Raw genomic sequence first — 22,200 nt, 5'->3', positions numbered from 1 at the left:
CTGTGTTTTCCACCACCACTATCAACAAAACACTAAATAATGGAATTTATTGTGGAAGAATGGTGTCACTGGTAGAATCTATGCCAAGGCGCATTGAAGCTGTTCTGGCGGGTCGCGGTGGCCCAACTCCCTATTAAGACACTTTATGTTGGTGTTTCCTTTATTTTGTCAGTTACCTGTAAATACCATATGTATCATTTAAGAATAAATTAAATACACTTGGAATATGGAATATAAAATTCACTCAGTGGATATGGTCATGTCAAAAATGATGACCGCAAAACTGTGAGAAGAACAGTAAGCCTATGACATTCCTGTAGTTAACCAAAGTCCTCGACCCTGCTGACAACAAAGGCGATGGTCACAGCCATCACATTAGCCTCAATTGCACCCTCTGCTGGCCTTTGATCCCACTGACTGCGCTCAGGAAAAGCACAGGGGACTGGGTTATTTTGTGTAACCTGGGCCTAGTTTTTCAAAAGTTATCCATCTAAATTTTACCTATCAAGGTATAGGATTAAATGGCTAAAAATAGAATGAATAAAGCAGGACTCCCCATTCAAGGCAATGATTCATCCGTTCAATCTATTTATATGGATTTAATCCTATCTGAAGGGCGGAATCAAGAGAAATATATATTTTTTCTTCCACTGGGCCCATAGGACATAGTCTTTTTAATTAATATGTAACAATATGGTGCATGACACTGTGATACATTCTGTAATAATGGTGATGTAAAATCCCTATAAATAGAAATACTTGAAACTAGCTATGGACATGACATGTAACATGATATGATTGTCAACATAGCTACATTTCAGGTTGATCAATTGATTGGAACAAAAATTGTCCCATTACACAGTATCCATTATTCCACTACTTACATTGTGTGTTAAATGTACCAGTATGTATCTAAATGCAATTATATAATTCTACCTTTGGTTGATCAAGATGCACTCCAGCTCAGTGCTACTGTATAAATAAAGGTATTCTTATTTCATCTGTGCTCTGCAGTGAGATGAAAAATGAAATGGATCCTTCAGTGACTGTTGATTCATTCATTTCCATAGGGCGTTGGAGGTTTATGTGCTACATTAGTAGGACTGATTCTACATTGTGCTCATGAGATCTAGAGGCTGTGACTTCAACCCCCTGTGCACCCGCAAAGATCATACCTGACAAACCAGTGGGGGATTCCTCCCTTAGAGCAATCGTACGGCAGCAAAGAGGGGCTCGATCCCCATCCTCATTACCTTTACCTTCCAGCCCCAGCTGCTGGCGAGCCATTCATCAACATTACAAATCCTCCTGGTGTGCAGCTACACTTCCAAGCAGAGAGATGCCTAGACAGGGCCCTGGGACGTCCCCTCTGGGTAGTGTTAAATTCACACCTCAACAGATGCACTGGGAAAGAATAGGCCTAGGTGAAATGTTGAAGGCACTGTCTACTCAATGAGTTGTATAACAGGGGAGAAATAGTATATGACTTTATATGTACATCAAAATATGATTTTGATTTCATGATGAATTAATGACGTAATTAATTAATGGATGAATTAATGAATGAATACAATACATGCATTCCTGTATCACCTGGCCTATGACGATGATGCTCAAGATGAGCCACTAGGCAGGCCATAATGTGCACAACAACGTGTATAGCATTTTTGCCAATTGCCTGTTGCCTAATTCAGCATATACTGTACAGCTAAATAAAAGTAGGCTTAAATAATCCAATCATTGATTGCTTAGTTCTGTCAATATCAACCATTCAATCATATTTTTGTCTAATGCTGATATTCTTTAAGCCAGACATTCTGAAGAAAATAAGTTGATTCTTTGTGCTATTTCTTTAGAATGTTTTGGTTTTGAGATAATACTGAGGACAATAGGTCTGACCTATTAAAAAGGGTATACATAAAAGTCCTACATACTGTACGTGCTATTCACGGAGCTCTGATGGATTTCCATGGTCAATTATCTAGAAAAATCTTTGTCACTGAAAATTACTGTACAGGGTTTCATTCATGGTTTCTTTAGGTTTAATACAAACGTTGAACTGGTTTAATAAAGTTATAGTGAAATGACCTTCCGTTGTCCCAAAATCTTCATCCGGGAATCTATAAACACCGATATGCGCGTGCGCACTTCTCTACTGTGGTTCGACCTTCTACAGTCGGTAAGAGGGATATGTTAGACATTGTCCATTGTAAATCCTTTTTCATCCTTCTTTAAAACAACACCTAGCACAACACAAGAGAGGGGTGCATATTGTACGGACTATTGTGTGCATTGGACTGTCATTATTTTCAGCATCGTGCATTTTAAAACCCATTGACCTTATATTTGTGTTGTCTCTGCAGAAAGACCCGGCTTCAATCAAATTTGACCGACCAGGTTAAAACAGACTAAATTGATCATGTACGCCTGTGCAAAGTTCGTCTCCACGCCGGCTCTGGTGAGTATTTTTTATTTCTATGTTTTACTCAATCTGATTAAACCAATGTTTTATTACATCTGCACTCATTCTCCGCTGTATTCGTATGGGCCTGTGTTGAACTTGAATAGAGCTGCCTGACAAGGGTATTAGCTAACTAGGTAGCTATTAAGCTAACGATAGTTGCAATGAAATGCCATTATCTCTCCAAGTTTTGCATGATAGAAGTAGCTTCTTTGACTCTTATTTTAGTTTCCTAAATAACGTTAGCGATTTGTGAACATCTGAGACTAGACCCGGCCTAGGAGCTAGCTAGGTAGCCTGTTAGCTATAGCCTAGGTAGTTATGAATAAGGTCAACATGACACTTAGACTTGCGTGCTGAAGAACGCCATCAGTAGCTACCTAACGCTAACTAGTGACTTATTTTATTGAGCTCTCTTATTCCCTTTTTATGTGTGTTCGGGGCTATTTGCCCAAGGTCATGTTTGGCTAGAAATATTGCAGGTTCAGGTGAAACGTAGCTACAACATGGATAACAGGTTATAGCTACTTTTACTGGTACGATAACTGTTAAAGGATGACACTAGCTTGTGTGCTAAGTGCACTCAGCTGGTAAAATGAGTTAAACTTAAAAAACTTTTTTTTTTTATGTAGGCTTGTATCCAGTAGTGTTGAGGAAAGAATATTACATGTATCCTGGTTGAAAATGCATTTTGATGATTTAATGGGAATGCAGTTGTACGGCTCTGACAGTTGACCACTTCAATGACAGTGGCTAGCTTTGTCAAGGTGCCTCCCACGGCCCATGGTGCACTTGTGCTGCCTTTGACAGAGGGAAACACTTGTGCTGCACTTTGAACAGTCGTGTTTGCACCTTAACATCTGTATATTTCTTTGTCTTTAAGATCACCTGTGTAGGCTCTCAAGCAGAATGTTGTTTCTTTTTTTTCACTGTTCTGTGCTTGTTCCTGGTGCAGGTCCGTGCTGGCTCCCGGGCTCTTTACAGACCCCTGTCTGCCTCTATGCTGTCCAGGCCTGAGGTCAATACAGAGGTGAAAAACATCTTCTTGTAGTGCGGGGCCTTATGCTCTTCCAAAGCTTGTCAATCCCTTTAATAGTTATTGATGTTGGAGTTATTTTCCCATCACTAAGGAGGTGTTTGTTTTTCAGAGAAACGTAGCCCTCATGCCACAGAGCCCCTTCACCCAGGTAGCTCTCAGAGGCTTCCAGACCAGTGCTGTGAGCAGGGACATTGATACCGCTGCCAAATTCATTGGTGCTGGAGCCGCCACAGTCGGAGTGGCTGGATCTGGTGCTGGAATTGGAACAGTGTTCGGCAGTCTCATCATTGGATATGCCAGGTAAGTCCACTGTGCTACAAACTGAGTACTAGATCTGTGCTTGTCAATGTCAGCTTTCAGAAAAATTATGATTTCCAACAGATTTGACATGAAATGGTTTGTCTTGTTCTTTTCTGCAGGAACCCATCATTGAAGCAGCAGCTCTTCTCCTACGCTATCCTGGGATTCGCCCTGTCTGAAGCTATGGGCCTATTCTGTTTGATGGTTGCTTTCTTAATCTTGTTTGCTATGTAAAAAAAATATGTCTATAGAAACTGTAATTACAGATGTGACTACATATTTTATTGTGGCTACCAAAATTGTTCCGTGTTGGTGTCATGGAAATGTACATTTTCAAGTCTGTCCGACACTCTCAAAATAACAGAAACGTGTATTGTAAAAAATGTAAGAAATTACATAATTAAAATGCATGTATTTGACTAGTTGACATATGGCAGTATGTTTTCTATGTAAGGAATCATGTTTCACCACAATCAAGATGCCAACTAGCTTCTATTGAATGTCAACATGGGATTATACAAAGGAACTGCTTAGACGTCATGTAAATCAGTCTGGTGCATTTGCCATTTTCAGTGCATCATGTGTTCGCTTCTGTGGGTCCACATTTATGTTGTCGTTGGTTCAAGTGCAGGTCAATAGCATTCTGTAAGTAGGCAGCAAGTGGGCACTTGCTCTTGTAAATGGAATTAAATAAATCTAGACCACAATTTGATTGTGCTCAGTAGTGGTCACTGGTCTAGATTATTTTGGACGTTCTCTGCATGAACGTGTTCAGCCTGGAGATCATGACATGATTGCCCTTAACAACTCTATTACAGTTTGGTTCACACTAAGCTTGCACAAAGTTGATTTATCCCTCAGTGATAGATTTTAGAGCCTTTCAATGCACCTAGAGGTACATTGTCAAATCGAATGGGCCTGGAGGAAATTGGATCTGTAATGTATTTGACGCAATGGTTACGTTCTCATAAAAATGCCATAAAAGATCACAAAGATAATGTGAAAGGAATCTGCATGTATTTTCTGGAGATGGTCACCCTTCATACCCAAGCTCCCGGATGTCATCCAGTTTAAGACCCAGGGAACAGAAAACATTTAAAAACTAAGGGTGGTACTACCTGAACTTGTACAGCAAAAATACACTTTCAGTGTTTGAGAGGTTTTACTATTTTGTGCTCTGAACAAGACCATGGTGTGTGTATACCTGCCTTCCAGTGGAGTTAATTTCTCCATCCCACAGATGGTAATACCATTCACTCATCACCTGGCTTTCCCCATCCTTGGGGGTATTTAGGATGCTTCTTATCCCTTTTCTGTTCTGGTGGGATCCACCTCCCACTGCTTTCAAGCCGAGTTGTAATTTGTTCTACCAAAGACAGAAGACCCTGCCCTGTTCACCTGGACTCCGTTATGGATTGTTCCCTTACTCAAGGACTTCAAGATTGGATGCTATAATATTCCGGACAATTTTGTGTCTGCTACTGTGCTGCTTTTTTTGCATTGGGGATGTGGCATTGTCCCAGCACATTTGTTGTATTCACCACATCTCTGTTGGCATTATAACAGCATCTCATGACTAGCTTTGAAGTAAAATATATAATTTAAATAGTATATTGTAAATTGTATTGTGACCTGATTTCTCTGCACTTCTATATTATTGCTGGCGGGTGGCAGACTGCTTTTCTGTGGCTGTGGTGTGTCGGAAGTAAGTGGTGTGTCGGAAGTAAGTGACGTATACGGAAAATATGCTGCTCTCGCGAGACCGTTGTACAGACGTGGGATTTTGATATCAAGGGTTGAGCCCGTGGGTAAGTGTCCACGAACTGACAGTGATTGTACACAAAAAAATCGCCCTTGTAACGATTTCTTGGCATTCGTGGGGATATAAGCTTGAATAAAAATGATTGGTCTGTGATGAATGCAGATCCTGTCTGTATTAGCAGTTATAAATAGAGCTAATATGGTCACGGTGATATGCTTGCAGATGCTACCCTGCCTACATGGGCGGTGTGGATGGATAGGGCTTGGTAGCTTGATGATGGTGAGGGGCTGTGTAAACAAAACCACCCGCATTGTTTTGTTAGCTTGTGCTGAATTTGTCAACAATTTAAATTGCAAGGTTTGTGTCTAATGTTGTGGCTAAATTGTTGCATTTAATCTGTTTGTTTTCTAAATAAGGACAACGCTAGTTGAATTAAAGCTAGCCAGAAATGTTGCATTGTCAGTTTCATAATAGCTAGCTACTGCTGCTGTAGGTTACCCAACTAACGTTACCTAGCTAGCTAGTGATGCTTTAGCTATCTTTCTAGCTAAATATACAGTGCTGTCATCTGTCATATTTCGAGTTTCCACTATTCATTTTGACAGATATCCTCTGTCTATGACCAGCAGTGTCTCTCACTCTTTCTTCTGACTCAGAGAAAGACCATGCATTTACAAGGGACAGTTGCCAACTTGCTATCAATAAGCTTTGTCCCCACACAAAGTCCTAAAACAGATACAATATTTGACGGAGCCTCCTATAAAGGTGATGATCATTGATCTGGGACATTCTACCTACAACAGTGCAAATCATGATTGGAATTTTGCATTCCAGGGTATAAAAGGAGTTCCTGAATATGAGTGATGACAAACCTTTCTTATGTGCTGCTCCTGGGTGTGGTCAGGTATGTTTTTATAGTCCATTTGGTTTGTCTTTGTTGGTTATATATGAAAAGTGTTATATCTGTAAATGATACATTTTCTTAATTCCATAGCGATTTACAAACGAAGACCACTTGGCTGTCCACAAACATAAACATGAGATGACACTCAAGTTTGGTCCAGCAAGGGACAACAGTGTCATCGTTGCTGGTAAGCACTACAAGAGCCCACAATTAAATTACTAAATGTTAGTATTCATTCAAGTGGTATGAGAGAGAGACCCTGTCTTGTGTTGCAGACCAAACACCAACACCTACACGCTTTCTGAAGAATTGTGAGGAAGTGGGACTCTTCAATGAGCTTACCAGTCCATTTGAGCATGACTTCAAAAAAGCTACTGAGGATGACCTCAAAAAGGTGAGTAATTACTATCCAGTGGTGCTATCAAAGCTGACATGGTAGTACAGGTTGCTCCAGATCTGATCTGTTGATATTTGTTTCTGACATGCAGATGCCCTTGGATCTGTCGCCTCTTGCCACACCAATGATCATACAAAATAAAATTGAGGACCACTCAGCTGTGGAGGCACATCAGGGCAGCCCTCTGCCCCATCCGGAATCTACAACAAGTGACGACAAGGTAAAGGATTTGGTATACTTCATACATTGTTATCCTGGTGGATCAGTTGATATGTAGGGCAATTCTAAATCTTTACTTTTGGACATTAACAACTATTGTCTCACCACTTGAACAGCCAGGGTTATATTCAACCCAAACAGTTTGATTCATTGTTGAAAAGTATTCATTGAAGGTTGGAGAATACTCGGATTGCTGAAGAAGTAATTGTATTTTCTACCATATAGACTAACTTTTCAGATGTGGTGTCATAATTGTGCTAATACAGTGTCCATGAACTCTAATGGATGGCTTATCAGAGATGTTGCTCAACAACATTGCAATAAGCTCAGAGTGAATTACCCTCAAATGACCACCCAATGTAACAGAGTTAAACTACTGTTTTGACTATTTTGCCATCTAAGGATAAGGTTTACCCTCATATACTCATTTGCAGCATCTTTTAATATTTTCATCATAGACTAACAGCTCTTACTGGGATCACTGAAACACTGATTCCCTTTTGCAGTGCTTTGGTTGATAGTTTCACTGCTTCCCCAAAATATTACACAGTAGTACCAGAACTGCAAAAAAATATTTGGATAAATAAATCCCTTTTTATATTTTGTACATCAGATCCTTGTCTATTAGCAGTTATTAATCAATCCATCTTTTAATCTGTACTATAAGAATGACACACAACTAGGGCATTATTTCGTGGTTGAAATCTAGAGAATGGTTGTCATTGAAGGTTTTAATGCAGCTAAGGTCTCGTATGGTGTTTTCAGGAGGTATCTTTGCAGCCGACCTCACTGCCAACCTCTACTATAGTCCATCCTGCATCCCTCCAAGTCCCAAATGTACTCCTAGCAACCTCAGACGCTAGTGTTGTTATACAGCAAGCTCTCCCATCGCCAACATCTAGCTCTGTAATTACCCAAGTCCCATCCTCTAATAGACCAATAGTGTAAGTAACTAAAAAATGTTAATTATTTGATATTTTTTGTATAACTTTTTTTTTGCGTGTTTTTGCTTTTAATTTATTTTTTGTAATTGTGTTTTGTGTCTTTATGGTTTTGCATTTTGTGGTAAGATGGTTCATTGAAAAGTATGCTCTTTGGTTTGTTGTCAGTGACCCATACGGGTACCATATCGTACGAGTACAAATCCACAAAGTTCTGCTGTCCATTTTACGTTACCTTATGTTCCTTTGAGTGTCTGTTTTGTGTTTCTTTGTTGTAGTGTGAAGTGTATGGTAACTTTCTTAAAGGAGAAATAATTTAATACATAACATGACTAGATATTCTTTTGCTGGGTGTTGTGTAACCCATAGTCTCCTCTCTCCCCTCCAGTCCAGTCTCTGGAACTTTTCCTGTACTCTTTCAGCTGCCTAATGGACAAACCATGCCCGTCGCAATCCCAGCAACCATCGCATCTAGTGTACATATTCCAACCGCAATTCCTGTAAGTATCGCATGTCAAGATCGTTGCTTTATGGAGTTCCAATGTGTATTTTAAATGCATGGATTTACAGTGTGCTGCACATTCGCTCAGGCCCAATTTAACTAGACCTAAATCCACGTTCCAGTGATTAGTTAATGCCATGTATTCAGCCCCTAGAACAGGCTCACTATTTACTACTTTGGCACTAGTGTCTTTGGCATGCGTTGGACAGGCAGGGGACGATGGGGGAGCTAATGGGCCTTAGAAGAGAGCAGCTGTATGTCACCTTGGCAAAGACAGTGAGTAGGCCAAACGGTTGTATGTTCCAGTCCAGGGTGCCTCACTGCCATTTGTCCTTGTACAATTTGAATCACCACACTTGACTTCTGGCAGACTGGATGTGTTGCAATCAATTAATATGCCACCCCTGGATATTATGCTTCAGTGTCTGTTAAGGACATTAGCTAATCTAGCCATATCGTAGGCCCTATAGAAATCTCTCTGTCCCTAGTTCCCCCAGAGCGACGTGTGGCTGGTGACGATAGACAGACAGGGTCCCTGTCTTGTTCTCTCTGGCCCTGATTGTCTGTGTGGAACACTGAGCAGCAGATGATTATCTCCTGATGGCGGCGCAGCGGGGAAAAGACCTCCGTTCTCCCAGTCTGTGGGGAGCCACTGACGAGGAAAGGAAGAGATCCCACTGCTGGGTCTCCTCTCCCCTCCTCCCTTCATCCCCTTTCCTCTCCTCCTCTCTCTCCTTTTCCATCCGTTTCGTTGTGAGGAGACTGTAGAGGAGACCCGGTTCTGGCCTTCCAGCTCGTCTCTCCCTCCATCCCTCTCCTGTGCTTAGCCCTTCTGTCCATATGCTTTCCACACAGGCAGGCAGGAGCTCATTAGCGTACATGGTGCATCTCCATGTGGCGCTGCCTCCACAAAATAACAGGCCATCCAGCCTAATGAGGCTGAGATATGAGGAAAACTCTGAGCGTACGGCGCTCTCTCTCTGTGTGTGTGTATGTGTATGTGCACACATATTGGGAGGGGAGGGGGCTGCCTGCCTCTCACTGGGAGAGACTAATTCTCCTTGTGCTGGTCTCTCTGTGTGTGTCTGTGCTGTCAGCTTGTCAGACCCGTCACCGTAGTGCCTAACGTCCCTGGGATCCCTGGACCGCCCTCGCCTCAAGCCGTCCAATCAGAAGCTAAGCTGGTAATGTCTTTGTCTCAATACACATACCGTCAAGGGTTCTGTACATATGTGCATGCCTGAAATTCTCCCAAACAATGTCAAATTGATCCACAAAGTAATGTTACATTTGGATTATGTACAATAGTAGTTCATGCCAATACTGTAGGTACTATGTCTGTACTGTATGTAGTTCCTTGCTTTAACCAGAAGAGGGAACTAGAAACAAGTGTTTTGCAATGATGTTTGTATTTGATATAAATTGTCATTAAAGTTGAGTATGTGTTACAGATGCTAGTGAATGGTGTATGACCGTGACCTGGCTTAAAGAGATACTTCGGGATTTGGGCAATGACGCCCTTTATCTACTTCCCCAGAGTCTTGTGGATACCAGCATGTTAGCAGATACCCATAGACTTCCAGGCATTGTAGTTAGCATTGGCTCACAAAAAAACTCTAACTTCCTTCATACTAGACACAGAGACATGAAAATGGTATCTACGAGTTCATCGGACTCAAAATACCCAAAGTATCCCTTTTAATGCCTCAACCAGGGTGGATGAGCAGTGTCTCCAGCCTCTGGCCCTTTGTGTTAGTAGTGACTGTTGAAGGGCAGAGATATGGACCGTTGTTGGGTAGATCATTGGCACGGTGATGAAGCACGGAACCTGTAAATGCTCACAGCACGCCGCACCTCTGAAAATTAACAGGTAAAGCTTTACAAGGAGGGCTGGGGGGGTGGACTTTAAGGTGGGTGAGGGGTGGTTTATTGGGTTCGCAGGGATGACAAACGCAGAGATAGCGTTGTGCTCAACACGCCGAGGCCAACCGGGGGGGCTTCTGCCGAGAGCCAGCTGGGGGCATCTTGGCATGGGGCTCGGAGAGGCACATTAAGTCAGCCTCACCCTGCATGGAACCTTTTGTTCAGCAGAATCCTGGCTGACCTGCGAACCCCCCACCCCGGTGCCCCCCACCACCACCACCACACTCAGCTCATCAGCAAACACCTAATGAGCCCACGTCAAGAAAACAGCCCCCCGCCCAGCCAGCCCCCACCCACCCTGCTCTCCGGGGGCGCGGAGACGGCGCTTTACAAGGACTGATGATGCTGCAAAGACCACAATAATGATAATTAACTTGCTGAATTTAGAAGATTATGCTGTTAATTAGTTGCAAAATAAAGATAAGTAATACAGCAGCAGATGGTTGAATAACACCCATGAGATGGAGGGTTATTACACTGATGAGGTTTCTGTGGCAGAAATGAAATATGAATCTGACTGGCTTCTCCCTCCTTCTATGGGCCATTCCAGGAGAATAATATCTTGTTTCTGCCAGAAGAGCTTCTGGAAGGGTATTACACGATAAACTAATTTGGTAGATAGATTGGTCTGGCAAAAAGGTAGTTGTTAGAATAATGTGCTCCTCTGTTCTCCCATGTAAATGTATTCCCACTCACTTTGTTACGGGTTGAGATGGCTCATTCACCTTCAGCTTGTTTACTCACTGTTTGATGGTGGAGTATTTGGGCTTTAAATTACTGTCTGTCACCTTTATCGAGATGCAGGACGGGTGAAGTGTGTTGCGTAGATTTTCATGTAAAACATGAAAACAATTACAAATCTGGATTTGGCATGTGATTTAATTCCCCGGTATGTCGTATGACTAGCTACATGTAGATTAGAAGGATGTAGTTGTATATGTCTTTTGTTAGGAGGATCGCCTATAAGATCGTTGTTTTGTCTCTTTAACGCACTGTAGATGTCTGTGTTCCTGGTGACTTTGTTAGCTAGTTTTATGGCTTGTCTGACAGATGCCCAGGGACAGAGAAGGGGGTTGGGCACTATGTTATAAACACACCCAAGAGGGAAAGCTTCCCCTGACAAGTTGACATCCCCAGCTCATCAGGGGAATAGGATATTGGCCGTGACAGCTATTAGATTTCCTATGTAACATTATTGGAGGAAGTCTTTGTTTTGATGTCTAATTTCCCATCATACAGGATATAGTGTTTTGGTTTCGTCTTTTGCAACTCCTTGTTTTTTAAAATCTCATTGGTCTTCTTCAAGACTTTGTTCATGACTTTCAACTCAAACGGAACATCCCTACATTGCAGAGAGGTGTTGTCTCGAGGCTCATGTGCTCTTGTGTTGTTTTCTTCCCCTAGAAGCTGAAGGCAGTGCTAAGCCAGCAGCTCCCTCAGGTAACCAATGGAGATTCTGGTGATGTCCAGAGCAGTGCTGTGACCCACAATGCAGCCCCGGCTCTGGTCCCTTCCCCATCTCTGTCTCCTGGCCCTCCCCTGGCCCCGCCTGAGGAACCCTGCCCCCAGACCCTCCAGCAGCCTGCCACCTCCACCACTGAGACGCCTGTGAGTACACTACCACAACTGGCCACCGGAAGGCGCTATGCTTAAATTTGGCTATTCCACAACTAACCATTGAAGTACCTTTTTTTTAAGGGTATTAATATATTATTACCCTAATACCCTAACTAGTGATTATGATGAACATTACATTAGCCATGAAATACATGTTTATAGCCTATGTGTTATAGAGCTTGATAGGTTGGTTCTGATGAATTTGTGCCGCGCATTCTGTTCTCCATGCCAGGCGACTAAGGCGCACCCTGCCCAGCACACAGGGGGCCGGCGGCGCAGAGCCACCAGCGAGGACCCGGACGAGAAGAGGCGTAAGTTCCTGGAACGCAACCGAGCTGCGGCGTCCCGCTGCAGACAGAAGAGGAAGGTCTGGGTGTCTTCGCTGGAGAAGAAGGCTGAGGACCTCAACTCTATGAACGGACAACTACAGGTATATGCACACCTTGGCTCAGTCTGCCATTTAGTAACTGCTTATTGCATCAGGTATGAGGGATTCTACTGTGTGCGTGCATTTTCTTTTTCCCCTTGTGCGGTGATGAAGTCATTAAAGCCTATTAAGAGGAGTTGCGGTGTGACAGCGGGCGGCGTGCGAGCCCCCCCATTCTCCGATACATCCCTGTCAATAAAGCTGTATCCTCCAGATGTCAGCCGCACACAAGCGTGTCCTCGCTTCTGTCTCAGCAGTTTACTGGATGGCCTCTAAAATCTCTCAGGGAAAGGTGTCTTTTTGAACCTTCATTTTGCAGAAAGCAATTAGGATCTGATGCTGACAAGTTCTCTACAGTTCATGTGACTGTTGTCTCTGTTGATAAGTGTGATTCGGGGTGCGGCACATTGGCGTTCCACACAATTAAATGAGATGTGCTGTTTTATTTGCTTGCTGTCTTCTTTGTCCATGGAGGCAAAGTAAGACATAGGGGGGTTGAGGCGGAGGAGGGAGGGGGGGAAGAGAACGCGGGAAAGGGGAAATGAAATGGAGGGGGAATTGTGATGAATTTCCGTTACAATAACCGATTGTCACCCTTGATGGTCATCGGTGTGCCTGCTAAGGGTTAAATGAACGCAAGCAGATGAAGGTGGAGGAACAGAGAGAGGGACTGAGGAAGGACGGGGTCGCAGAGAGCACCACTGTTAACTATGAGGAACGGAATAAGTCGCGGGCGAAAATTGAATGTCACAGAATGAAAGTGTTCTTTTATATGAAGGCATTAATCAGCGGTGCGGTTTTAGTTCTAACTCCCGTGCTGACACATTGGCCCAACTGATCAGCGGAGTGGGCCCTAATGATGCACGATTACTATAACATCATCCTTAACGGGCTTTTTTTAATGAGGTGTCAGAGCAGGCAGCAACCCACAGGGCTCCCGGCCTCCGAGTCAGGAAGGAAAGGACCATTTGCTCCCATTCTATTAATTCACAAACTTAGAAACAAGTTAAACTTCTTCAGGCCGCCATGCTTTATCCTACTGTATGACAACATGATGCATATTAATTGGATGAGGAATGCAGCCATTTATGTTTTTTTTTGGGGGGGGTTTAACATCCTGGTTGTAATAGTGCACCTCATCAGACCTGGGTGTTTAGTTGTTCCACCAATGCAGTAGTAACAATAACAAACAGTCTGGTTGTGTAGTCCATACCAGGCTAGATTCCTCCACGTCATACCAACAATCTATGGTCTTAATGGTATTCGGAATACCTGAATACGGTAGGTAGTTTAATCAAAGTATTCGCTAAACACTGCCTGTTGGGGCCACCCAACATCTATCAATACCATAACGTCTATTCCCTGTAGCCATGCTAAAAGATCTCTCTCTGTGAGCTGCACCTGCACTGGAGGGTTGATCCAAACCAGTGGTTCCCAAACGTTTTATAGTCCCGCACCCTTTCAAGCATTCCACCTCCAGCTGCGTACCCCCTCTAGCACCAGGGTCAGCGCACTCTCAAATGTAGTTTTTTTAAATAAACGTCATTGTAAGCCTGCCACACACACTATACGATTTATTAAACATAAGAATGAGTGTGAGTTTTTGTCACAACCCAGCTCGTGGGAGGTGACAAAGAGCTCTTATAGGACCAGGGCACAAATAATAATAATAATCAACAGGGAATACCTGGAGGAGGAGAGGATGAGCGTCTTCACAAAGCAGCAGTGGTAACTAGGTTGTTTATCTGTAATGAGAGATGGTTGTGTAGTGAGCGTGGTGTGGTAGAGATGTGTAAGGTTCTCTACCAGCTGTTTAAATCTGTCTCACGTCATGTAAATCCATAATCTGGATTCACATAAATTGGCCGCTTTCAGACTAATAGATTAAGCTGCCATAGTCCTTTAAAATAAAAAATAAAAAAAGGAGAACAGAAAGAGTCTAAATCTGCCATAGGGCGTTCTGTGGGCCCCCGGCTGCTCTAATTCCAGTGAAAGTCACCTTCAGCGTAATGTGGCCTCTCTTTACTGCATGCAGAATCCCCAGCTCCCATGGGGACTGTAATGACACGGGAGTGTAAATCTCAGCAGAATCCACAAAGTTGTGCTGACAATCGGAAGAGCTCACCTCTGACAAATGTGTTGGTCGGGTGCCAGTAAAGAGCCGTAATTATAGCGCAAGGAGCAACATAATTGAAAAAGTGCATCATACTTTATTCACCTTGCCATCCATTATCCAGTTAGCTACCTTTCCCTGTGTCTGTTCTTCTTCATGGGATGGGTGGGGGATGAGTATTTCTGCAGTAATGTAACGGTCATATAGGCCTCTCATACAGACAGACAATGAGAGAGAAATTACTTGTGGTTATCCCTTTGTCAAATAAAATCCTAATGGTTTTGGGTACTGAGAAAATAGGAGCTAAAGTCTCCTCACAAACCTGGCTGTTTTCATAACTGGGGAATGTGTGTATGCTGGACCTGGCACCTACTACCATACCCCGTTCAAAGGCAGTTACGTATTTTGTCTTGCCCATTCATCCTCTGAATGGCACACATACACCACCCATGTCTCAAGGCTTAAAACGCCATATTTAACCTGTCTCCTCCCCTTCGTCTACACTGATTGAGGTGGATTTAGCAAGTGTTGTGATGTAAACAGGTTTATCTAGCACATCACAGCCCCCCACAGAGACAGTCGTTGATGACCGATGGTTTGACAGGTCATGCTCCTCATGGGATGGGGATGGTGAAGGTTTAGCACTAAATATAGTATGTTTCAATCAGAGATGCATACAATACAGATGGTTATCAGACTCTGGTATCTGTTTGGAAGTATGTGGCAGTCAGTCAAGTCTCCATTTTATGGAGTGAATGTGTGTTTTGTCTGTTTCCCTCCTCTCTGGCAGAGTGAAGTCACCCTGCTGAGAAATGAAGTGGCTCGGCTGAAGCAGCTTCTTCTGGCTCATAAAGATTGCCCTGTAACCGCCATGCAGAAGAAATCTGCCTATCACAGTGAGTTATGTTCCATTATCCTCAGCCCCAGGCCGCCCTGCAAATACATCCAAAAACGAGCCCTGCTAACCTCTCGCCAGAGGGACACGTCTCGCTCATCGCCTAGCCCCGACACCTCCAGAACTATGGACACATTAGGCCATTTTCTGGTTTTGGAAAAACTTCAGAGAAGTTTGTCTATTCATGTGCCTTTTTGTCTCCTGCAAGTCATCTGTTTTGAGCTGTCATTTCAAGTCATATTGTTTTAAATGTGATTCACCTGCACCATTATGGAAACCTAAATGCAGAATAAAGGCATCAGTCTTTAGCTTTTTATTCTTTAATGATGCCTTTTGAAATGTGCAAATCTGTGCATAGTGTCTGCCTTATGCAGCCTCTTAGTTTCAATTTGCTGTTGTCAGTAGAACGGCTGTCTGGGAGGCGATGGTTGACTCACTTTGCCCAGAAGTGCCTGTTCCTCAGGTGCTCATTGTAAAACTTAATGGCTGCCAGGTTTCGCCAGTCACTGTGTAAGCACTTTTGTAAGAACAGGCTATAGTTTTTAATTTCCACCATTTCAGCCCCCTTTGCCTCTCTAGATTTTTGTCAGCTCAGCTTTGTGCTCATAACTCACCATCTCTCTTTAGATGGGCCAATATGCAGAACGTGTACGCATAGCCACGTCTCGGCAGTGCTCAGGAGTCTGCCGCTGACTTGTATTGACAATGATTGCCTCCAAAATGAGTCCATTATAGCGGAGAGCTTGACAAGACTGCGGCGCTTTCTCGATGAGAGGTGCCGCGGTCACCGAGCGCCACTGTTCATTCCACATCCCTATTGTTAACCATAGCACTGCCGCTGACACGCCTCATGCATATTATAGGACTGATGACTCCCAGGCTATATTGGCCTGTCACAGACTGTGCTCATTTGGTTGTCTGGATTGTTTTGACTACCATTTGCAGATGAATTGGGTCATCTTTCTCACATATTGTTGAGGATTCTTCCTATCTTAGACCTCAGCGAAGGCTGATCGCTTGCAGCTAGTTGATACCATGGAGAACTATAGCCTCATCTAGTGATCCCATTACTTTACGGAAGCAGTCTGTTGTTGAAAGGTGAGGTTGAGTTAGATGATACAAGCCTCTACCGTACCGTTAACAATAAAACGTTACGATAGCGTTCGAGGTGGCTGCTGGGAGTCTCCCCAGCTCTGCTAAAACCGTTTTCAATGGATTGGTAAATGCATGTAGAACTAACTATTTGATTTTAATATCACCTCCTTGAAGAGCACAGTCAAAACTACACATTTCCGATTATTCCACATTTTTAGCTCTATCATCTGAGTTTTACAGCAATCAGTGAACATCAATTGATCAAGTAGTTTTCATATACTGTACTTGAGGGGTAGCCTGATCCTAGCTATAAAGCAAACAACGTGTCATTTAGCTTGCTTCATCAGATATTAGGCGTTTGGAAAGAGCTTGACATCGTTCTGGTAAAGTTGTCAGTCGGACTACTGTGAGGCGTTTATTTTATATCACTCAAATATCCAATTAATGGTGGCTACCCTCACGTATCTGAAATGACATGGTCAGTTGATGTTTTACATACTGTCAATACTGTGACACGTGGTCCGTGATTAAACACTATTTAAAAACATCAAATCGTGGGATAATGTTAGCTAACTTCACTGGGTAAGTCTACATTGAAGAAAAATGTGCATTAGGTCTACTTACCACAATGTTTAGCCAACTGTACAAAGTTTCTACCTGTAGCTGGCAAAGTAAACATTATCAGCTAACAGTAACGTTAATCGGCAATGCACCAGTGGTGGAAAAAGTACCCATTAGTCATACTTGAGTAAAAGTAAAGATACCTTATTAATAAAATGACACAAGTGAAAGTCACCCAGTAAAATACTACTTGAGTAAAAGTCTAAAGTAAATGTAATTGCTCAAATATACTTAAGTATAAATTATTTGAAGATCCTTGCATTAAGCAAACTAGAATTTTGTATGAATTTTTACGGATAGCTAGGGGCACACGCCAACATTCAGACACAATTTACAAAGAAGCATGTATGTTTAGTGAGTCCGCCAGATCAGAAGCAGTAGGGATGACCAGGGATGTTCTCTGTTTAGTGAGTCCACCAGATCAGAAGCAGTAGGGATGACCAGGGATGTTCTCTGTTTAGTGAGTCCGCCAGATCAGAAGCAGTAGGGATGACCAGGGATGTTCTCTTGATAAGTGTGTGAATGGACCATTTTCCTGTCCTGCTAAGCATTGAAAATGTATGGAGTAAAAAGTACATTATTTTCTTTAGGAATGTAGTGACGTAAAAGTTGTCCAAATATAAATACTAAAGTACATATACCCCCAAAAATGACTTAAGTTACTTTAAAGTACTACTTAGGTGCTTTATACCACTGCAATGCGCCCTTCTGCTGCTTGACAGGCAGATCCCATGTAGGATGAGAAATGAAGCTAAACCATTCATATTTGTCAGATATAGTTCACTTTTATTTTATATCACTCAAATATCCAATTAATGGTGGCTACCCTCACGTATCTGAAATTACATGGTCAGTTGATGTTTTACATACTGTCAATACTGTGACAACATAAGGCAGATCATGTAAAGATTCCATCATGGTGTTGCCTCAGCGCAGAGGTCTTTTCAGCTACTCTGTGTTTTCTCCCAGTCCTCACCCCCCCCAATACCAGTGGTCCCCCAGGCCCCCAGCATCCTCCATCCCTGTCTGGTAACATGTTTCCTCATCCAGCCCAGGCACACTGCTACAGCAGGTGGGAGGATATTACCCAGCCTGCCCTACAAACAAGCCAGACCATGCTTCCTCTTGGCACACCGAGCTGTCCATCTGCTTATGGTGAAGGCTGCTCTGGGTAGCTAGTAAAGCTGCATATGATAATATATCAGCAGTCTACTTTCGCCTTCCGCTCCTGTGCTTAATGCCATTAAGAGTAATAATACACACTGGAATATGGAACAAAAAGGTTGATTTACAAGGGGATCGACCTTATGCAGGGAGAAATGGCAGAGTGATTTACGGTGCTTTGACATTCACCTGCACTAAATCACCTGATCAAAGTCTGATCAATGCGAACGCCAAGGGAGCCCCCACCCCCCACACACACACAGGGCCTTTTTAAATGCAATTTTATTGCAAACTTCTCTTATTATGGAGTCTGTGTCTCACATTCTCAAATACCAAGCCCAATCGTTAATTACTTAGTGCCATTTCAACTGACTTCATATCATTAGCTATATTAATTATCATAGTGGTCCTCCTCATTCCTTTGAGTCGGAGCATGAGAGAGGATTTTTTTCCCTCATCAGGATCCAATTAATTCAATGCAACTGCCTAACAGCTGGTGGCATTTCGACTCCAAATCTTGCATACTCTCCAGTGTGAGCGTCATTAAAATCAGGTGCTGTAATCATCTGTCGCTGCAGTAGTTGGCAAGGTAGCAAAAAACAAATGAGAACGCAGTGAGGAGTGGGAAACACTGCCACATGCCCCAGAATGTAATGTCCCCTTATGATGTTGGTTTAAATTGACATTGTAACTGAACTTTAATTAAGAGCAGAAAAAACAGTAAGTAGTATTAACAAAATGTCCTAGGATATACATATTAGTCCTAAATAGATTGGCCAACAGAGGTTACTCCTGATCCTATTTTGGAATATGATCATAGTGCAATGAATATAGGCTGCATTTTGTTGAAGTGAGTCGTCTACTTTAACAAGCACTTTTGCTGCAATAATGTACTGTATAAAACAGGTGATGATCGAACCATAAAGCCGTAACGGGCCTTTTTTTTTACTGTTTGTTTGTGTGTGTGTGTGTGTGTGTGTGTGTGTGTGTGTGTGTTTTGCAGCATCTGAGAAGGAAGACAGCTGTGAGGAGATGTCAGTCCCAGGCAGCCCCCAGAATGAGGCCATCCAGCACAGCTCCGTCAGCACCTCCAACGGAGTCAGCTCCTCCTCCATGACCCCTGCTGCCTCCGCCCCTGCCACAGCAGACCAGAGCACAGAGGATGGCCAGGCACAGCGTGGCGCTGCCCTGTCCACCATCCAGACTCAGCCCTCAGGAAGCTGATCAGCCCCACCGCACCGCAGGCAGTGGCCCAGCCTCGCTGCTGCCTCTGTAGGGGAAAGGAACTCTCACTCAGCTTCGGTTTAGACTATACTGTCTTTGCTCATTGTTTGGTTTCTGTTTCTTTCGATTTTCTTGGAATGCAATGTAATGGTTTTTTGGAAATTGGTAAAGATGCAAAGAAGGCCCTTTACGAATGGTTTGAAGATTGAAATGATTGTCTTATTTCCACCTTGTTTTCTAGTCATTCTGATTTATTTATTTAACTGTACACATGTCCTTTTTGTTTTGGACCTCTGTGAACTTTGAAGTAATGATTTGAATCAGTGCATTGTCAATGAGACCTTACCAAAGTGTGTTGTGGCTCACTTGGAATGTATTTGTTTTTAATGGCCTTTTATATCCTTATTTTATGGTGAGAAGACGTAAGGAGTAGACACTTTAATTGTTTTGCCTTTTTCATTTTGCACATAACAGATGAAGGGTTGAACTTTTTAGTGTTTTTGATTGTTCCAATAAGATGTACTGGCAGCTTTTTAAGGTAGATTTTAATACCTGTCTCGTTACAAAAACTTCAACGGTTGAATCAGATTTGAACTGCCAACGTTTATGTGAGTGATTTAGTTTGGCTTACGTCTGCCGGTAGCATTATGTGGTTTAAATGTTCAGAGTTGCCTGCACTTGTATAATAGGAGCTTGGGTGGAATTCTATGTGCGTTGTTTGACCAACATTCCATTTGTAGTTTGATTGTTTCATGAACCAGTGATTGTAGGATTGCAGTACATTTTACATTACATAAACATGTTGACTCAACCATGTGCCATTAATTTTATCACACAGATTGATTATGAGTGTTTCCATGTATGTAATTTCTTGGTATAGGAGATCTGTTTCTTCTGAATAATGTTTCTGCTTACTAAGTGACTTGTCCATTGCTTTGATGTTTGACTCTGAACCCTTGAGGAAATATTCATGTTACTTAAGAATATGACATTTTTAGGAAACATTGTAAATAACATCATTACTGACACATTGTGGTTTTTCCAGATGTCATACTTTTTAAAAACATGTGTTAGAGTCATAAGTTTTATTTTGTATTAAATAAATATCAACTTGAGGAACCTGGCCTCCAACCTAAAACGAAGGCTCTGTTTGCCTTGCATAGTAATATAATAACTTTGAAAACACTAATAGTCACACTGCGCCAGAAACTTAATGAGGAATCAATGGTGTATGTGTATATGTTGATCTTATACTGCTTTTAAGGCTGGTGACGTTTTAGAAAATAGTTGTAGTTGGCAAATCATACAATTACTATTTTGTATCAAATTGCCTTTTCTCTTCAAATGTATTGGCTTACTACTGTGTAGTTTAACGAGACACTACTACATTTTGTTTCAGACCTCATTTGTTCCTTTTTATTTAACTTTTTTTTTGTACTGTCACTTATGTGCTCTCAGCATGATTTCAATAATTCTCTGAGAGAATTAAACTGATATTTAATAATGTCTCAGTCAAATAAGTAACATTGAACATGTTTCACCTTGAGTTATAACTAGCTGGTCTTAAGTTTATGAAAGGTTTTGTCAATTATTTTTACCCTGGCTTAGCTGCTTAAACGGGGTGTGATATTGTGTTGACAGTAAACTTGTAACTTGTGAAAGTTATGTATAAAGTACAGTATCATAAATGAATAAGACGTAATAAATCTTTTATCTCTTTAAATCCATTTTTGCCTCCTGGATTTTCATTTTATTATCTAGGGAGGCAACCAAAGAGCTGGTGTAAGAGGCAGAAAAGGACAACTTGTGGCCGAGGATGAAGGAAATTAGTAGGGGAATAAAGAGCTGACATCTAAAGGAAGGCCAGTTGTAAGGGTGTGGCAAGGAGTCCCTGCCACTGCTCCGCCACCAGAAAATGTACCTGCACAATGAGCAGAACATTGAGGAGTTTTGGCCCCCGGCCCAATGACCATGTAGCTTCTTGTCTACTGGCACCGTTGGAGATGTGACAGGCAGAAATGTCAAGCAGGTAACCATGGATATACACCCTATATACAAAAGTATGTGGACACCCCTTCAAATGAGTGGATTCTGCTATTTCAGCCACATCTGTTGCTGACAGGTGTATAACATTGAGCACACAGCCACACAATATCCATAGACAAACACTGGCAGTAGAAGGGCCTTACTGAAGAGCTCAGTGACTTTCAACATGGCACCGTCATAGGATGCCACCTTTCCAACAAGTCAGTTCGTCAAATTTCTGCCCTGCTTATTTTTAAGTGGAAACGTCTAGGAGCAACAATGGCTCAGCTGTGAAGTGGTAGGCCATACAAGCTCACAGAACGGGACCACCGAGTGTTGAAGCGTGTAGCGCATAAAATGTGTCTGTCCTCGGTTGCAACACTCACTACCGAGTTCCAAACTGCCTCTGGAAGCAACGTCAGCACAAGAACTGTTCGTCGGGAGTTTCATGAAATGGGTTTCCATGGCCGAGCAGCCTCACACAAACCTAAGATCACCATGCGCAATGCCAAGCATCAGCTGGAGTGATGTAAAGTTCACCGCCATTGGACTCTAGAGCAGTGGAAAGACG

The 22,200-nt window shown here is 42.5% G+C and overlaps 2 protein-coding genes across 5 annotated transcripts; both read left to right on the top strand.

Moving 5' to 3' along the window:
• Nucleotides 1–2,100: 2,100 nt before the first annotated feature.
• On the top strand, nucleotides 2,101–4,227 carry LOC115109270 (ATP synthase F(0) complex subunit C3, mitochondrial-like). 3 transcript variants are annotated; one of them, XM_029634001.2, is made up of 5 exons: nucleotides 2,101–2,179; nucleotides 2,364–2,458; nucleotides 3,417–3,491; nucleotides 3,610–3,800; nucleotides 3,920–4,227. In XM_029634001.2, the coding sequence occupies exons 2-5, from the start codon at nucleotides 2,420–2,422 to the stop codon at nucleotides 4,032–4,034; spliced, it is 420 nt and encodes a 139-aa protein (XP_029489861.1). In that variant the 5' UTR covers nucleotides 2,101–2,179; nucleotides 2,364–2,419; the 3' UTR covers nucleotides 4,035–4,227. The 3 variants fall into 3 exon arrangements, with proteins under 3 accessions (XP_029489861.1, XP_029489871.1, XP_029489878.1); XM_029634011.2 differs by having other exon boundaries at nucleotides 2,175–2,273; XM_029634018.2 differs by lacking the exon at nucleotides 2,101–2,179 and adding an exon at nucleotides 2,186–2,209.
• A 1,279-nt stretch (nucleotides 4,228–5,506) lies between these two features.
• atf2 (activating transcription factor 2) lies at nucleotides 5,507–21,331 on the top strand. Of its 2 annotated transcripts, none has more exons than XM_029633973.2 (12): nucleotides 5,507–5,608; nucleotides 6,397–6,466; nucleotides 6,557–6,653; nucleotides 6,742–6,860; nucleotides 6,955–7,083; nucleotides 7,848–8,026; nucleotides 8,412–8,523; nucleotides 9,623–9,709; nucleotides 11,853–12,056; nucleotides 12,298–12,495; nucleotides 15,396–15,501; nucleotides 19,384–21,331. In XM_029633973.2, the coding sequence occupies exons 2-12, from the start codon at nucleotides 6,419–6,421 to the stop codon at nucleotides 19,602–19,604; spliced, it is 1,500 nt and encodes a 499-aa protein (XP_029489833.1). In that variant the 5' UTR covers nucleotides 5,507–5,608; nucleotides 6,397–6,418; the 3' UTR covers nucleotides 19,605–21,331. The 2 variants fall into 2 exon arrangements, with proteins under 2 accessions (XP_029489833.1, XP_029489842.1); XM_029633982.2 differs by lacking the exon at nucleotides 5,507–5,608 and adding an exon at nucleotides 5,663–5,841.
• The last annotated feature ends 869 nt before the right edge of the window (nucleotides 21,332–22,200 follow it).

The sequence above is a fragment of the Oncorhynchus nerka genome, linkage group LG3 (assembly GCF_034236695.1).
Source record: "Oncorhynchus nerka isolate Pitt River linkage group LG3, Oner_Uvic_2.0, whole genome shotgun sequence".
NCBI lineage: Eukaryota > Metazoa > Chordata > Actinopteri > Salmoniformes > Salmonidae > Oncorhynchus > Oncorhynchus nerka.
Note: the sequence above shows the minus strand (reverse complement) of the source record. Positions and strands in the feature narration are given on the sequence as shown.

Bases quoted from the DNA above. Each gene is read 5' to 3' on its own strand.
- LOC115109270 (XM_029634001.2), top strand. From the start codon at position 2,420: ATGTACGCCTGTGCAAAGTTCGTCTCCACGCCGGCTCTG. The intron at 3,492-3,609 runs GTGAAAAACATC...TTTGTTTTTCAG, and splicing joins GGCCTGAGGTCAATACAGAG to AGAAACGTAGCCCTCATGCC. The intron at 3,801-3,919 runs GTAAGTCCACTG...TCTTTTCTGCAG, and splicing joins CTCATCATTGGATATGCCAG to GAACCCATCATTGAAGCAGC.
- atf2 (XM_029633973.2), top strand. From the start codon at position 6,419: ATGAGTGATGACAAACCTTTCTTATGTGCTGCTCCTGGGTGTGGTCAG. The intron at 6,861-6,954 runs GTGAGTAATTAC...TCTGACATGCAG, and splicing joins CTGAGGATGACCTCAAAAAG to ATGCCCTTGGATCTGTCGCC. The intron at 12,057-12,297 runs GTGAGTACACTA...TCTCCATGCCAG, and splicing joins CCTCCACCACTGAGACGCCT to GCGACTAAGGCGCACCCTGC.